The following is an 18,589-nucleotide window of genomic DNA, read 5'->3' on the forward strand; positions in this document are numbered from 1 at the left end:
TTAGGGTGATGTATCTAAGTATTAAGGCTGGAACCTGTTTTCTCAGTTCCTGAAAGCCAGCTGCTCTGGCAGTAATTCCAAGTACTCCACTCTCATTGAGGCCTCACGCCGGCCCCATGAAACCCTGCAAACGTAAAATCAAAGAAACCAACCCTTTTGTCATTGATGGATTTGCTGGGCCTCCTTGTGCGCCTGCCACGAAGAGACAAGGGGTATTTTAACACATCCCTTTTATATCTTTTAAGGGAACATAGCTTGCCAGTCATAAAGATAAGCTGTTTGTTCTAAACCGTGGCCCTGTTTGTTGAGTAGCCCCTGTGTCTGGTTCAAGATTGTGTAGCTGCCTACCTGCTCAAACTGCATCTGAAAATACTGTGGCGTCGCATAGGGCCTGTAGCTAACTTGCTACTTGTGCAAAATTGGCAGGTTTACAATTATGCATGTTTAGTTCTAGGTTATCATTCAGTCATTTACTGTGTAGTAAATGGTATAAGCATGCCATATGTGCCGGAGGATCAGCTATCACAGTCCCAGTAATTTGTGCTGTAGACTTGACATCATCCTCCATGCAGTTCTTGCTGACAGATGTTATATTAACTGTATTTGTAAAGTGTTATACAGTTAGCACAAATAAAGTAGGATGCTTATTAGGATGACAGAACTTCAAGATGTAGGGACTGAATCCATCTACACCATCAGGAACTGTCGGTCCAGTTACTTGCTAGCTCACACTGCCTTACCCGAACCCTCAGCCTTACCAAGGTAACAGATGATTTCAACAACCCATGACCCTCTGATTCTCAAGGAAATTGTGGAAACAGATCTTGCCCTTTCATTGTTTATTTATGCATGTCCAGGGTAAACACAAGAAAGATATGAATAAAGGTTTTCAAACATTCATATTCTTCAATAGAGAGAATGAGCTGTAATTATTAGACCGTTCAAACAAACCATTGTAACCAGCAATACCAACATGGTGAATAGAATGAATAATTCAACCATGTCAAGTGGTTTTTGTATATTCCCACTTATCACTTACCTACACTCTGAGAGTGGGAGTAGCCTCTGCCTGAAATAGGAGATAGCCTGAGACCACCCCGTACCTGGATAGTTGCACCAGGGAGCTGGTCTAGAGTGTTGACAATCCTTTCTCTGCAAGATGAAAGATCAGCACCAGCAGAGCTGCATATCGAACACAGGATTCATTCCAGGACAGTCCTGGCAGGAGTGCCCCTCTGATCCCTATAGGGCAGTCCACTGTTTATATAATCAAAGCCACATTGTGTTGGAGGCTCTGTTCTTACGCGATGAAATGTCTAAGTTTCAGCAGCTGTCTCTAAAACAGCCAAAACAAGCCCTAGGTTATTTTGTTCTATGTTCCTAGCCTTGAACAGAGTGTACAGATTGCATGTTACTGAAAACAAACAGTATGTACAACGTATTCTCAGAATAATATTGTGCAAGCATAAAAGTGTGAGAAAAGTCATTGCTAAAATCAATGTCCGCCTAAAACGTGTAACATTTAAAACCAAACTAAAATGGAGAACCAAAGTGCACCCAAGAAAGCTCTATGACAAAAGCATACCCTTACCTGTGAGGGTATCCTGGTGCTGAGCAGATATTTATGCGCCTAGCCCTGGCTAAGGCAGACTGGTTAATTGAAAAGCCAGATTTTCAGCTTCTTGCAGAATTTAAAAAGAAAGGAGGAGGTTTTGATGTGGAATGGGAGGTCTTGCCATACTTTAAGGAGAAATGCAAGAGGATGCCTGTCTTCCTGATCTGGTTCTGTGCATGCATGGGATGTGGTGAGTAGGAGTCCGGCAGAGGAGTCTGGGTGGTTGGTGGAAGGAGATGTGACTGTTCATGTAGATGGGGCCTGAGTTGTGTAGTACCTTGTGTGTGTGTGTGGAGTTTGAATTGAGCATGTTTGTGTATCGGGTGCCTGTGTAGTTCCCTGAGGTGTGGTGTGATTTGATTTCTGTGTGGGAGGTTGAGAATAAGTCTAGCTGCTGCGTTCTGGATGGTTTGTAGTCTCCTAGTGTGTTCCTTGGTGATCTCTGCATTGAGAGTGTTCCCATAGTCCAGCTTGCTGGTGACTAGTGAGCGACAGTTTGTATAGTATTGCTTGGGAGCAATTTGAAGATCTTTCTCGGCAGCTTCAGCGTGTGGAAGCAGGATGCAGTGGCAACATTGACTTGTGCGGTCGTTTCCAGTTTGCTATTGATGATTATTCCAGGGTCCCAGGAGTGGGTTCTGGGTGTGGGTGTGGTTCTATGTTCGGCCAGCCACCTTTTGTATTCCCAAGGTAAGGTGCTCTTTCCAAAGACCACTGCTTCTGTCTTGTCGGTTTTCAGCTTGAGACAGTCGACTTTCATCCAGTGACTTAGTCATGCAGGTGTTGAACTTGTTTCATTTGTTGGAAGTCTTGTCTAAGCGGTAGAGTATGAGTTGCATATCGCTTTAGGATGTCCATGGCATGTGTGCGGATGACGTTGGCTAGGGGATCATGTATTTGATGAAGAGAGTGGAGCTGAGTGATGAGCCTTGAGTTACCCTGCAGATGAGTTTGTGGGCTTCAGGGGAGTAAGGTGTCAGGCTGATACATTGTGTTTTATCTGTTAAGAAGGAACAGCACCATCGGAGAGTGGTTTCTTAGATGCCAGTCTCGAGCAGGTGCCTGATGATGGGGTTTGAGATTGGGCTAAATGTTGCAGAGATGTCCAAGAAAAGGAGGGCTGCAGTGTCTCCTTTGTCAAGGATCATGTGGAAGTTATCTGTGGTGGTGATGAGTGCTGTTCCTGTACTGTGGATGGGCTTGAATCCAGACTGCATGACATTGAAGAGCTGGTGATTGCAGAGGTGGCCGGTGAGGCATCGGTTGATTAGTTTCTCTAAGACCTTTTCTGGTAGGAGGGAGATGGGTCCGTAGCAAGAAAGCATGGCTGGGCCAGCGATTGGTTTCTTGACAAAGGACATTATGCTGTCATGTTTCCAGGTGTCTGAGAATGTGGCTTAGTTGATTGGGGCATTGAGGATGAATGTTAATGCTTCTCTTATCATTAGGAGACCTTTGGAGAAGGTGTGGTAGAGGCAAAGGTCAGATGATGCCATTGTGTGCATGATCTTCATGATAGCAGCGATTTTGACGGTGGTGATGGCAGGCCACGAGGCCGGGATTCGTTCATCAGCTGTTATGGGAAGTTGAATTGCAGTGGTAACTGGGTCCAGTTGAGGGTCAAAGTTGTTGTATGTGGAGGTGTTTTTGGTAAAGAAGAATTCTAAGAGTTTGTTGCAAAGATCTTGTGAGGGATGATTGCTGGAAAGGCAGGAGGTGCAGTGAAATCTTTGGGGATGGCAAAGATTTCCTTGCTGCTGTTAGTGCTGGTGTCAATGTGATCTGCAAGAGCTTTGCGATTGGTGTTCCATATCTACTGGTAGTAGTGTCTTAGAGCTGATTTGAAGCTGCCTTTATCTGTGGTGTCTTAACTTTTTCTCCATTTGCATACCATTTGCTTGCAATGGTGTGTCGTCAGCCTGACTTCCTCTGTGAACCAACTGGCCTGCGGTCAGGCTCTTGCCTTTGGGTTGCCCTTGAGAGGGGCAAAGGTGTTGGCCCATGCGGAGATCCATCTGTTGAGGTCTTTGATGGGTTTCTGCAAGTAGCTATGGTGCTCGGACAGGGCGGTAGTCCACTCCTCTCTTGAGATGCTTTTCCATCTGCAGCGAGGGGTACCAGTGATGGTAAGTCTGTGATGGTGCTGGATGGGTATGCTGAAACTGACGAGGGCTTGGTCTTTCCAGATCATAGTTGCTGGCTTGTCATCTGTGATCTTGTTGATTGAGGAGAAACTCAGGTCCAATAGGTGTCCGGCAGTGTGTGTGGGTTCAGTAACATGATGGGTGAGGCAAAGTTTCCAGGGTTTTGTAGAAGGTATGTAGAATTTGAGTTAGCACAGTCTTCTAGGTGAAAGTTGAGGTCTCCAAGGAGGATGAAGGAGCTGACTTTAATGATGAGGGGTGCGTTGAAGTTCGCAATGTTGCTGGTGAAGTTGGTGTGGGGTCCTGGTGGTCTGTATATGAGCGTTCCACCCAGGGAATAGTTGACTGTGATGTATATCTTAAGTATGAGGTGTTCCATGTAGCTGGTGGGGTTGTCTGTGTATGTGGTGCAGCTGATGGTGTCTTAGAATATGATGACGGCTACACCTCCGGGCTTCTGCTGACTGACTTGCCTAACAACCTTACAGCTGTTTTGGATGTCTGTAGCGATGTTCGGTCTTGAGGTTTGGTCTAGCCATGTTTCCGTGAGAAGGAGCAGGTATGGAGCATGGTTGTGTTGTAGGTCTCATATCTCTGTGGCATGTTTGGTAAGCAAACAGGTGTTTCAAACATGTATGTGAGTGTGGCGTGTGGTTTGGGTGGTATTTGCTCTGTGTTAGTGGGTGGCTGGTTTGTACCTAGCTGAACAGGTGGGGTTCTCAGTACTGTTGCTGCAGGAGCAGTGGTGTAGGAGAGTGCATGAAAACATTCAGTAGGCGTATGTGAACACTATTGACATGTTGTGTGGTGCCGGGTGGCAGCAATGCAGTGAGTGGTGCCTGGGTTAAAACAATGGAGGAGCACAGGAGGGTATTGATGTGCATGGGGTTGTGGATGAGGCCACTCAATAGGGAGGAGCACAGGGTACCATGGGTGGAGAAAACAATGAGGTCGCTTCTTGTGCAAATGGATGATGGAAAATGAAGTCCTCTTGGTTGGGTTTTTCTTTTAAATATTTCTTGCCCTGAACGCCACCTTTGGAGCAGAAGTTTGTGTGGTGCACACTGGAAGGTCAAATTTACTATTCTGACTGCAATCCTTGAATATTTGGGGAAGGAGCAACTTTGCTCCAAAAGTTCCAAGAGGTGTATATATACTATTATAACTCCAGCCCTGGAATATTTTGGAGAAAGTTATAAATTCCTCAAATGTTTTAGGAAGGGTTGAAAAGTAGTAATTTTGAATTTGAGAAAGTGTTGGTCCTGAGGGTGCAGCTTAGGGCAGAAAACTAGGAATACCTTCTTTTAAAGAGTTTTGGCTGGGAATAAGTTATGTCAAGTCCTGTGCAGGTGGGTGATTAAAAATCCAGTGATGTCACTTGCTGTGCATGTGGATGATGAGGAATAGTGATGTTGCTTCCTGTGCAGAGTGGCAAAAGGGAAACAAATCATAGAGTTCAGAGGTATCCTGCTGCTCGCTCCCGCCATCACTCTGCAACCTCTTGTTGTGCGTGCTTATGGTAGGCAAGTGTGTCTCCCTCCCTGCCTAAGGCCTGCTTCTGCTGTCTGTCCAAATATTGTACCGCTGCTAGGTAAGCCTGCATCACAGAAGGGCTTGACATTGAAATTTAGTTTACTAGAAAAGCTGAGCTCCCTCTGATCAGAGTCCTATATTTACTGTTGCTTTGTGGATAGCGCCGTGGGTCAACGCTTCCACCTCTTGCTGTCACGGCTGCGATTACAGTAATGCTTTCAAGTTCACAATGTGCCAGTGTGAACCCTTGCTGCATTCACGTTGTTAAAAACAGAGCTTTTGTGAGGACGGATGGGTGTGTGTGTCGGGGTACGTGGAGGGATCGTGGTGATCTTTGGCCTCAATAGTTTATACAAATAAAAACTGTCACCCTTGACATTTTGATAGGCTTTATGCAGTCATCTAGTTTTTCTTTACAAGCAGAGTTGCTTATTGACAAAAATGCAGTTTTCATGTCCATCATCTATGCTGTCCAACAGGCTTTTATTCATCTCGTTGAAGGGTCTTATATACATGCACGTATTTTTGGTATTGTTTCCATACTTCTAGTTTCTCTTCCTTTTGTAGGATCACCATCCATTGGTGTTGTAAAACTTAACTTTAAAACAGCATAGCACTGGGAATAGGGCCCCACAAACTGGATGGAGAGAGGGGTAGAGGTGCTCTGAGGGCAGACTGCTTATCGAATCCTACGGGATCTGAAAACATATTTGCTCAGGTATTGTTTCCTGGGGCTCCTGTCTACCGGCATTACAGCCGAATCTGCCGCATAATCGCAAGCAGAGCTACCGAACATAATGGAAAGCTGGCTTAAGAGCTCCACTTACACACTCACAAGGTCGCAACTTACGTGTGTGTTTTTTTTAGTTTTATTTAAGAAGGAAGACCCCTCTGGTTTGGACAAAAATGTCGATTGCCATATCCTTAATCTTGATAAAATGACCTTTTCTCCAAAAACGGCCTCTTGGCAAATACGACACTGTTTCTGCTGCAGAATTTCTCCAATGTGATTTTTCAAATGTTGGCATGTGTGCGTCAGGATAAAATGGAAGGTATTGGACTATTAAAGGGTATTTATTTTTCCCCCAGTGTGTGAGATCGGGATTGGAGTTTATGTGCAGTAGCCCTTCCAAAGCCAGAACACGTTTTAAGATGCATACTTTTTCACTTATAGTCCTGGAGATTGTGGAAGTGGCAATCACAAAACAAGTAAAATATCCACATTTTGGATTGTGATGATTAACGGCAGCTAAATATAGAAAAGCAAATCACTGCAGCTTGTTTGTGGGGTCACATGAGCTAAACAGTGATCACTGTGTGAATTTATCAAAGGTGATTAGCAAGCGCTTATTGGCTCACACCTCTGATCTTTGCAAAATAACTATTTCTTTCATTAGTCATTGATTTTCGAGGATATCAGTCTGTTATGGATTTATTGGTAAAATAAGCCTGATCGCTTCATTCGCACACTAAAGCCATCCAGCTTAGTTTTGTAACAATTAAGCCCTGTGTTCCTGATGACTGTGTATGCCACTCGCTCCTGTTTTATAGTAGACTAACATTTGTATTTATGGAGCACCAAATTACCGTCAATAAAAGCATAGATGAAACATAAAGTTTAACGACATGATAAAAGCAGAAGCATTAGAAAAGGGACCAATTAATGGAAGTATGCAAAAGAAATCGAGTTTTCACAAGGTTTCTCGGACAGATGGTAGCATGATACACCTGACCACAGTCCGAGGGGAGTTACAAACTCATGGCACTATAGGCGAGAAGCAGCACCCGCACACATGTTGGTGGGAACCGCTTGAAAATACCAACTGGTTACTATCCTCAGAACCAAAATCATTACTGGAGGTTTGCCTGAAGGTTCACTAATGTCTGCAGATACTGGCATCCGTGCATTATTTTGTAGGCCATTGTGGCCAGGGTCGATTGCTCACCTGCAAAAAATGCCAGGGGCATTACACAACAAGAGGCCCAGCTCTAACATTAGCACATTTCATCAGAAATACAGGGGTTGGCTGGTAACTCTAACACGCAATCCAGCCGATTCCAAGTGAAGTTTCAAGGGGGACCAACATATTTGGTTTGGTTTAAAAATATTTGGTTTATATTTAGTTCTGAACTATTCACTTGAAATCGCATATTTTAATAGTTCAGATTGTAAAGATGTACCTAAAGTGAAGCTCCCTATGTAATCCAGAACTTCAAACTCAGCCTGGGGACAAAGAAGAAAAACTTCTCTGTATCAATAATAATAGTAGAAATGTTGGTTGATCAGCAGACCTTTTCACTAAAAAGTGTTCCTGGGTTAGAATTATCATTTAAAGGAGTCTGGGTTCTCTTTTTCGTTGTGCCTGTTAGACTCCAGACTGTCTTTGCTCATCTGATGGTATATCACTGCAGCAGACTGCAGCTGAATCAAGATACCTCCCCATCACTCTTCTCTTGTCAGAGCATGCCTTTCAGGTACCAATCTTTCCTTTATCTATAGCTTCTGCCTTCATGGAAGGAACACCATTTGGTGCTGTGAAGAATTGGAGTGCATGTCTTCTTATCATTATGTTAGCAAAAAAGTTTCCCCAAAGTAGTGCAAGCTTGGTTATGTTGCAAAGTCTTCCTGAATTTTGATCTTACAACATTTTGTGGCTTATCGGCAAACATTTAGTGAAATATATTCCTATGTTTCTCATATTCCCTCTTTTTCCCTTTTCTGCCGTTCTTCCGTTTGGTTTAAGTCTGATGAATAAGACCTCAAAAGTGAGTGCCAGGGCCTGCCACCATCAAACAGCAGCATGAAGTATTCACAGTTACATAATCTAGGTTCCTAAAAGGTTGGATAAGAAGTAATTGTAATAAAAACAGAAATTGAGGTGTGAACTGAAGATGAGACTCAGATGGTTCGATGAGGGGTGTTGCATAAACATGAGTGTCACCTACTATTTCCTTACGTCAGATGAAGCATTCATCTTCTTGTAGGTATGAGTGAATGGAAAGAGACTCCCAAATCACCCGTTATACTTGACAAGATGGAAACTGACCTATATAAAGCTGATTTTGACTTTGTTGTCTGCTTTTACCAGATGATATGAGGGAGGGAAATCAACGCAGCAAATATTCAGGGCATAATTTAGGAAGATTATGTTGAGCAAAAAAGTACATCCTTACATTCGGGAGACGTTCTTCAAGGATAGGGGAGTTTCCCAACTACCCAAGTTTTCTTACTACAGATTCCTTGAAGTAACCAAGTTACTGGGGTTGTTTGATGCCTTCAGTTTGCAGTTGCAGCTAAAGGCACTGTATTGTGAAGCCCAGGCCAGTGGACTAACAAAATCAATTTCTATTTAGGTCTGTTGATGGTATCTTTCCACCTCTGCATGAAAGATATTTATCTTAAGGTTTTTAAGGCGAAATAGGCTGTTTTTGGATGTAAACATAAAAAGATACACAGGATGTACTTGAAAAGCATCTACCTTTGTTTTACCAGGTTAAATATACAACTAGTATTACTACTGTAATATTATTACTACTGTAGATCTGAAAGAAAAAGGTCAAGGCCAAATTGTGGATCCCCTCTATAAAGCTATAAAAGACATGTTTGATTTACACTTTCGAATTCTGTTAGAATCATAACTCTTAGAACACCAACTCAATTAGGTAGTTCTTTTTGAAGGATTGTTGCTCTAGCAACACAAAAGGATGATGGATAGAGTGCTGAAACTTTTCAAACACTCACCCCAGTCACAGATCTGGCATCTTACCATGATTCAACTCAATTGAATAGAAAGCTAACTGGCTCCCTGGAGACACTTACCTTCATTACATTTTATGAATAATAATGATAATAACACCCACTGTCTATTTCATCATAATGGAAACAGTCTAGCTACCATTAAAGTGCCTAATTATGCACAAAATAACACTGGTGGTGTGACACAGATCGTCCATCTCCATTGCTTATATATGTAATTATGTTGTATGAGATTATTTTTTTAGACTCTGCTACAACTAAACAAAACTCCACTGATATTTAGATTTCCAGTTCCCCTCCTTGCCCCTTAGCTCTTTCAGCTTGTTGTACTATAATGTTACCTGACTGGGGTGTACATTTTGTCACTTAGTCTAACCTCTGGCAAGTGAGAGATGCTGTACAGACTGCACGAAAGGCACACACCACAATCACTTTTAATACTGATTGATCCATTCATTCTTAGCTTCAGGAGACATGGTCTGCATTCACTTTTGATCGGTGCCCGGAAAAAAAAAACCTTGCTCTCGCGCACATCAACACAGGAGAGAGTTGCTGTCACTCCCTTCTGGATCCCTGCTGGGGATCACATTAGGCGCACTATCCTCAAGCAGGGATTCACTCTACTCAAAACCAGGGATATATCACTACAGGGAGATCAGCTCGGCCTGGGCCTGTTCTACCTATCACCCTTCAACGCAACAATCTTTCTTGTTTCCCCCAATCTGCCACTGGGGAGGTTGCAGGAAGCCCTATAGGCCACCAAGAAATGGTTTATTTACTGTTTAGCGGGCTGACACCTGGGCACGTGCCTGTGAACGGGCACAAAAGTCTTTCTACCCACTCCAAAAATATTATTTACTGTTTTGTGATAGAGGGTATAGCCCCCCATGGTCAAGGGCCAGTCCTTCTCCCATCATTCTCAGTTTTTTGCTCTCCCAGGGAGTAGATCCAGAGTTTTTACCCCCAATCTGCCCCACAGACCCCTGGGGAAAAAATATAGAAAAAAGTATGGGGGCAACCCACTCAGACATTTGTCTGTCTGTGTGTGCCTCACCCCAGAAGTGGCCCAATAATCTCTTTGTCCCAGGGACTGGTTGGGGGATTTTACCCCCTATCTGCCCCCTGGAAAACAGAAAGCCCAGTAGAAAAAATGGTCCAAAAAAGGGGTGGGTGTGGCTCACCTAGGCATCAGACTGTGCCCCCACCCCAGAACTGACCTAGCAGTCCTTCTACCCACCTGGGTGTAGATTTATTTATTATTATTATTTTTTTAATCACAGTGCTGCTATCCGGGGGATTACAAAAAGCCTGCAAGATACCAGATATATATTAAAAATACAGAGCATCCCCATTTCAACAGTAAAAGAGGATATTTGGATTTTTGGGGGATAGTTTTGACATATTGACCTTCAGAGTAGGGCTAAATCCAAATTTCCTCTTCCTTGACAGGCTGAATGGTTCACTACTCAGGCTTGGTGTGATTTTTAGCCACAATTTGAGGCCTGCATGGTATTCTGGGTAAGAAAACATTCTGGGGTCACCCAGGTCACACTGCCATGGACCCCTACTGGGTGTGTCGTTTTCATAAATGTCTCGGTTTGGAAGGTTTCCCTTGGTGGCAGATAAGACTTGGCCCATATTCTGCAGCTCCCCACATCTCTGAAAAGGGCCCTTTATCATTCCAGAAATTTGATGTCTTGACAGAGAGTCTTAAGGGGTGGAGGGGGGGAAGCTTTCCCATAATGGGGTCTCGGCCCACCCTTATATTAGGGTACAGTTTGTTTTTTTTATCAGGAAAACTATTGGAGCCCATAATAGTAGAGCATTTATTACCAATTGGGTTAGTCTTCATTTTTGTCTTTCAAATGTAAGCCAGTGTGAAATAAAAAACAGATTTTACACAACACCCTCACAATAATAGGAAAGTATTGGTAACCCCAAACTTAGGTTAACATATACCCGCTATTGCTAAACTCTGTGTCTTGTGCACTTTTAAAAAGCACAGGTTTTCTAAATACACAGTTTTCATTCATTTGATTTTACCATATTAATTGCTGCGTGGTTGCTCACATGTTGCAGCTCAGTTGTTGGCTCTGGTTATTGCATTTTTCTTTTTTGGATAACCTAAAAACACTATATATCCGTCCGACCAGAAAAGTCTGACTAACGTACGTTACTTTTGTAACTCCGCTATCACAGCAACAAATTACAGATGAAAACGTTGTTACAAATTGCTATTTGCCAATTACTTATTTTCATTTTTTTTTATTTTGACGATTAGTTTCTTTTGGAAAAACATGATCAAGCTGCACGAATGCAGAGTTGCAAATAATGTATCCCAGCTGTGCAGTTCCTGCCCTACGGGAGGTTATCCACAATAGACAGCAACTGTTTGCAGATATTAACTTTAATACTTTTATACCAGACTCTGCTGTCTGTGGTTAAGTTTAGACATACCTAGACTTAGGGACGAGTCCAAGCAAGGCCCAAGTATAGACATGCTAGCTTAGGAATACACCATAGGAATATTAAATAGGGCTCCAGAAAACAAGGTTTAGAGTGATGCTGCTGAAAAACATTTATAAAAGATCTGATTGACACCAGTGGCACTATAAAAAAATGCTGTAAAACCAGTGCTTTGCAGTATGGACGCGACCAAGTGTTCTTCATAAACATGTGCGTTGACACTGAGATTCTGGTATATGGTTCTTGTGAGGATAAGGAGGCATTAGTGTAGGTTATAGCTAAGGCACAAAATTAGAAATTGTATGGGTTTGTTTAAAAAAGAACTCATTCATAGACCTGGCCTTGTTATGCTTAAAATAAGCATTTGATGTGGAGATAATCACTAGTATCTCTATGCCAATTGCTACTGTGTTTTAATTGAGCAGATGGGCTGCCAAAAAGCTACCTTAGATACTGCTAAGGACTTTGACTCTACTAAGGCCTGGGAAATGGGAACCCTAATCAACTCTTAATGTGCACACCTGAGAATCCGCCTTTTTGAATGATTATCGTACCTTTGGTAGAGTGATGAGTAGTTGTGGGGCAGAAGAGAGGGTGACCAAGATGGAGAGGAAACTCTATGACCGTCACAGGAATTATCAGTTATCTCAAACTGATCTGTAATGATCAGTGTAATTTGCTCTTGTGATTAGTCATGTTTAGTATTACATATTTCGGTGATTCACCTGTGTTAAAACTAGTGAAAGAAGAAAGAACTAAGACTTTGGAAATATAAGAGCATTTTGGAACTGGTAAGAATGCCAGGCTGTGTTCCTTACTCTAAAACTATTTTTGTACTTTTACTATACTAGAGTATTGCAGTGTGTATTTTAAAAGGATTCTTAAGTAATCTAAACAGTGGTTTATATTTCTGAGCTTTTAATGTGTGCTTGTTATTATAATCACTAAAGAATGACCTGTCCTATTCCAAAGGCATTGTTTAAAGTAATAAAAGCTGACTTTGCTATCACAGTATATTAACACAATAATGCTGAACTTCTTCCCCCTGTGTATTTGAAAGAATACAACTTACTTATGATAAGACTGTAGGCTGCTGCATTCCTATAGAAGAATATATTTAACACTTCTATAAATCTTATAGACAGTGAGGGCTAGAGACCCAGATCTGTATAAGCACCAGGTTATACTCTTCCCCTATTTCATAGAAGCTGTCCGGAATCAAAGGAAAAGCTTTGATGGTACCAAGAAACAAATTGGGCATTTTGCGCTAAAATTCATGTTTCCCCTCCATACTACACTTAGGGTTTATGCATATGTGAAGTCTTGGCACTTTCTAAGGCCTGAAGACGTATAGGACTTGGCGGAAGACCTTGAGAATGCTGGATCAAGGTTGCTGCATTAAGATATAGTGGGTCAGTGCAGACACCAGTGATTGTAGACCATTTGATGAGCCAGTATCTGCTACATTGGGGGTAAGATTGTGAAATGTTAACCTTTTTGCTTGAAACCGGAACTGGATTAAAAGGTGTGGACGATAGGTCTTGGATAACAGTGAGACAGGCAGACATGGTCCGTAAAGGCACTTTAACGTTGAAGCATGCACTGGTAAATGCCTCCTTGTGGAATTACTTGATAATCAGTTGAGTATTAAAATGTAAATGTAGTTCTGGACACTACAACCTTACATATTGAAATCACCAGGCAATCTTACTGCTCATTGGTTTGCAGGGAATACCTGCCTGCTTTTTGTGGTATATCCTGCATATTCTGTTCCCTTCAATGTGATTTGTTTTATTACATAAATGATTTCGATTAGGTGACGAGGCATTTAAAAGGTGAGTAGCTTTAGAACTTTTGTGCTACACTCTGGTATGGGAAGGGGAAAGGAAGAGAATATGCTTATGGCTGTAGTTGCTGATGGCTCTGTGAAAAAAGATGAAAGTGATGGGGGTATTGAAACTAGGTTGTGGACAGCAGAAAAGTGGACACTATTTAGCGCTTGAGTGTGTTGGGCATTTTTGGCATACAATGTTAACAGACTAAATGGGTGATGTGAAAAGTCAAGCACACATTAATAAAATGGCCTTAGGATGACTGAATGGCAACACATTGGGTCTGTAGGATACGTGATGCTACAAGCATGGGGAAAATAGCCAGTGTTCTTTTGCTTCAGATGTACAGGTCATATTGTCTTGCTAGACCATTTTATTTCTTCCTAATAGAGATGAGCTCCAATTGAAAGCTCAAATCTCCTGGCTATAGGGACCCAAGTCCTTTCACAAAATAAACTGACTATGGAAAGTCAATATAAACATGTAGGGGCTATGTGGATATTAAATGGATGACAACTTCAAGACTTTTCTATGGTGGTACACCTACACCCTGTACAAAAATTAGGAGATCAGTACAATAGCAGGTTACATGATGGGGAACCTTTAAACCACTTAGACATGGACTGGCAATGCTGGCAATGTTCAGTGTTGCTTGTAAGTGCTGACATTGGGTCAGGAAGTTTATTAGGCTGCAGTATTCACTGATAAAAACAGATTTAGTTGTCTCTGCAAACCAGTGGAATTGAAAGGATAAAATAAGGAAGTAATAATTGATGCTGATAAAGCACAATCCGTGAGATGGTGTGTGAAACCATAAATAAGCTGACAAACAAGTAGCATGACTGAGATGACATGCAGAGGTTTGTAGGAAGAGAGGCTTGGTGCAAGGCCCTGAGGGTGTAACTGTGTGTGATAGTGAGGGACTAGTTTGAGCGTTCATGAATTATCTGATGGCAGTCACTTTGCATACAGACTTGAATCTCTCAACTGGCCATTTTAGACAAACCAATCCTGGAAACCAGCTTTACGATTGATACGACTGAGACTGCTATATATCAGCTTCAGTCAGTTAACAAAGCCAGCCACTTTGGACTTTTGTGGACTTGTTAAAACATTTATCAAATGTGAATAATCCTAAGCTCTTGCTATTATTTCAAATTGCAAAATTTAAAGGCAACCTTTCAGCCCGTTGTGATCTGGCGGTTATTACTCTAATTTACTGACAAGGTAAACCTAACAGAAAAGTGTCAATCCTGTAGTCTTCTAACCCTTATTAGTACAGAAAGCAAACATCTAGGCAAAGGTACTAGCTAAAGGATTGCTGACATATGTGGGGTCCCCGATACCTCCCGATGAATTCCCATGTATACCTCATAGATCTACATACTTAAAACTTGGACTTTTGTGTAATTGACTGTAAAGGGCAGATATAATTTTGGCTCCCTGTTCGTGTGGTCCATTGACATTGAGAAACCATTTTGTCTAATGCTGTTTGGAGTCTGGTGGAAATTTATTTTTGTGCTAAAATGTATTTCACTCTCCTCTTTATGGTAACCATCATAGTGTGTGGAGGGAGGGGATGGGGGGAGGAGTTTGACTGAGTTCCTGGATGGCTGTTTCTCAAGGCAGCGGGACATGTCAAAGGATCTCCCCTGTCCCGAATGCTCTTGGAAATAGCGATCAAAACCTAGGCTTGCTGTAGCAGGTATCAATCCTTACTTTACTTTTTTTTGCTGAACAGAAGGCAAATAGGAGCATCTATGTAGGCCAGGTCTTGATAGACATTACAGATCCCGGGTCTATACAAGCTAAAGTGCTCTGTATTTTTCAAAAGTATGATCTGCACGGGGGAGTTGGGGTTTGAAATATTTGGAACAAATATACTTTGTTTTCTGTTCAGCACTGCTCCATTGGCCCACTTGGGTTTTGGCATCTCACTGTAAATGAAGCAGGTTTTTATTATTCACATATAGAAGTAAATAGGAATATAGAATGGTGCTCCGTGAGATGTTCAAGAAGGAAATATTGCACTGGATTAAGCTAGCTTAGTCACTTTATGGACAATGCTTCCCTGTTAAAAACAATGTCTCATTGCCTCATGTCTTGTATATATTAAAGAAAATCCTGTACTGGCTTCTTGTAGCACGAAAAGGCTGCTGCAGTGTTGAGAAATGCATTGCGGGGATGAGGATCCCATGATCTTCACCACCAAACTGTGTCACTCCATTCATGTGTGGGGTATATCCTTACCTTTATGGTGCTAATATTGGTCAGGCTACTTGGTGGTTATGAACAAATGGTCCTATTCCCTCCTTGAGTAACGGTTCCAGTAAGATTGTTAGGCTGGTTATGGGAAATGGGACACATTTGTTTTTCCTGTAATGGGTATTGGATTCTCAGAAACTACCTCTAAGACATACTAAGTAAACACCTATGTAAGGTGTCAGTACGCTTTAGAAACGACAGCATTGGATTGGTGTAAAATTGGAGATATTTTGGGCATTTGGAAACTGGGCGACGTTATGAGTAGAAATGTGTTAAAATTCTTTAAAGATGGATATTGATCTGTGGTAGATTGAGCGCTACTATTACCTTTAAAGTCCAACATGCCATGCATAGCTAAGATGTACTTCTGTAAAATATATGGTTTATTCGCTGATTGAAGCTAGGGTCACAATGGAAGAACTCACAGATGGAGTGGTCTCCAAGATTTATAGGACCCTTAAGTGTATTATGCCACTTTCCCTAATGAGCTAAATGGAGAAAATAGTGAATTCCCTTTTTCTGACTGAAGATGTGGGTTTGGCTGATGCTTTATGCCTCCGAAAGGTAGCTAGGTCGTTAAGCCATTGGCACATGCAACTTAAAACCCTGTATCCTATTGTAATAGTTCAAAATTGTTTGTTAAGGGTCTGGATGATAATCCCACTTGTGTCGCATGGCATAAAGTGGACTTTATTCCACGCACTCTGGTGTATGTGGGGGCGAGAATAATATCCTTGCATTTTTGGATGCAATGCAACTGAATTGATGACTTTTTCGGGAAGGAAATTGTACTGACCCTCATATGGCTATGTTGGGGCTAGAAGCTGAGCTTCATATTCCTAAAATAATGTTGACTTTCCATGCTTTAGGGTTAATGTTATTCCACACACATATAGCTTTTAAATATGGTAATCACCACACTCGGACTCTTTTAGTTGGGGAATGAGCTGGGTAGGTCTGTTTAGAAATCTGTCGTTAACTAGAAGATGGATCACAGAACATACACCTTATAAAGAGAGATGCTTACTTAGCAGTGGAGGTATTTGTGAAATAAGAAAGTTATTGCTGTGGATTTGGGAATAGGTTTTAACAATTTGTTTAATTTCTTGTGGGTCCCTGGTGCAAAGAAACCAAAGAGTGTGGATGGGCCTTCTATGCCCACATACTTACAGCTCCAAAATTATGTCTGTACATTTCATTAACTTGCAGTGGTGTTAATGCTTGACTACCAAGCATTCTTTCAATTTAGCATTTCAGTGCATGAATTTAAAAGGAAACGAAAACAAATGTTTTAAATGTATGTTTTTAACCTTGTGTGTTTGTTTTGTTTTTAGATCCCAACAATAAGACTAAAGTGAATAGTACATTAATCGATGAACCACTAATTATGGAGTAAGTGAATATCAGATCTTGAATGAAATAATTGCATTTGAAAGCAAGATGTATGATATATTAAGTGAACTCTTTAACATATGAGTATGTTTGAATTAGTAGTTTAGTAGGGTATAAAAAGTAATTTAGGACGCAATAACAGAGTTGTTGAAATATCCTTCTACCAGTTCTTTCAAAAGTCTTGTCCTCTTATCATCAATATACTATGCCATATATATTACGTATGTATTGAACAACTGTATCCTTACTATGTACAGTATGGACCCTTCATCCAAAAGTAATAGTTTTAGCAACATATTCAGTGAAGGTCACTCTTTGATTTTTAGCAAAGAGAAGAGTCTTTCATATGAACTCATAGAAGAATTATAGGACTTTGAATAACAGGTGGTAAACATGGAAGCCGCCTCCATTCCAGGGGGGAGGAATAGATACCTTTCCACAAATATTGCAGGATTGGTATTGGGAATAGTAATTTTTTTACGATGTAACACCCAGGAGATGTAATTAAGGATGCTACCCTAAGCCAAGACTTTGAGTGACACTGAAGGTCTGAAAGAGAATGGAAAGGGAGGTTCACACGGAGGTATACATCACTTCTTCCTACCTATTTTCCAGGTTATGTTTACATACTTACTGTCTGAACAAACAACTCATTGGGGTTTACTGACAGCGGAATGAGTAGCCTTTTGATGCAAGAATGATCCAAAGGATGTATCAGAAGAGAGTTTTGGAAAGCCAAAGCCAAGGGGCACATTGCGTTACAGGCTAGGCAGATGCTGAATGAGGTGTCAAGGTTTACACCTAGAGATAATATCTCATGTTGTATTGTATCCACACAATGTATCCTATACTTTCTGTATCCTATAATTGTGAGATCATTTGCTTCTTTGGTACCTGGGCTGTGAGTGCCTCTAAAATGCAGTTTATCGTTTTTGTGGCTGATACATGCTTAGTTTTCTCACAAGGGTTTAAGCTGCAAAGGTGGAAAGGATAATAAGGAATAAGTGCTCGCCGACTCATTTTCCTATGAAAGCAGCAATGCTTTGGGACAGAAGAGGGAATTTAGAACTGTGGGCATGCTTCTAAGACCTCAAGGCCAATAAAAGCAAGACATTGCAAGTGTAGATGTGAAAATGCAGCACTTGAAAAAGTAATCTGCACTAAAGAAGTTACCTTTGTTAACATAGTTTCTGATGAGACAGCTTCTACAGAGTCTTTACTTGAACCCCATCTGAAAAGATTGGATCTGCAAACTTTTAACAGCAGTGCGGAGTCTCTGGTGCTCTTTGGTGTTTCGCATGAAGTGATGAGATTTCTCTAAAAGAAATGCTGCGGATCCATTAAAGGTGCATTGCACTGTGATGTCTGTTGAGCCTTTTTCAGCACATCCACACAGGTCAGGTATGAAGGGGACAGACCAAAAATCATAATAAAAACCATCAAACAATAAATTTTTATTTTCAAAGACAAATCCCGCTTTGGGATTTTGTTTTTTTAAATTATAATAAAACATTGAAAGTTTGCTGTAAAGCTCCATCGTGTTGACTGAGCCATCATCTGGCAAACCTAGAACACATTGACGGGA

The 18,589-nt window shown here is 41.5% G+C and overlaps 1 protein-coding gene across 1 annotated transcript in view; it reads left to right on the forward strand.

The window, feature by feature from the left end:
• The window catches only part of ITFG1 (integrin alpha FG-GAP repeat containing 1), a 936,956-nt gene that overhangs the window by 52,121 nt on the left and 866,246 nt on the right, over positions 1–18,589 (forward strand). The window contains exon 4 of the mRNA XM_069216605.1: positions 16,947–17,004. Coding sequence (XP_069072706.1) covers positions 16,947–17,004 — 58 coding nt within the window. The remainder of the gene's footprint in view (positions 1–16,946; positions 17,005–18,589) is intronic.

Source organism: Pleurodeles waltl, chromosome 12, assembly GCF_031143425.1.
Source record: "Pleurodeles waltl isolate 20211129_DDA chromosome 12, aPleWal1.hap1.20221129, whole genome shotgun sequence".
NCBI lineage: Eukaryota > Metazoa > Chordata > Amphibia > Caudata > Salamandridae > Pleurodeles > Pleurodeles waltl.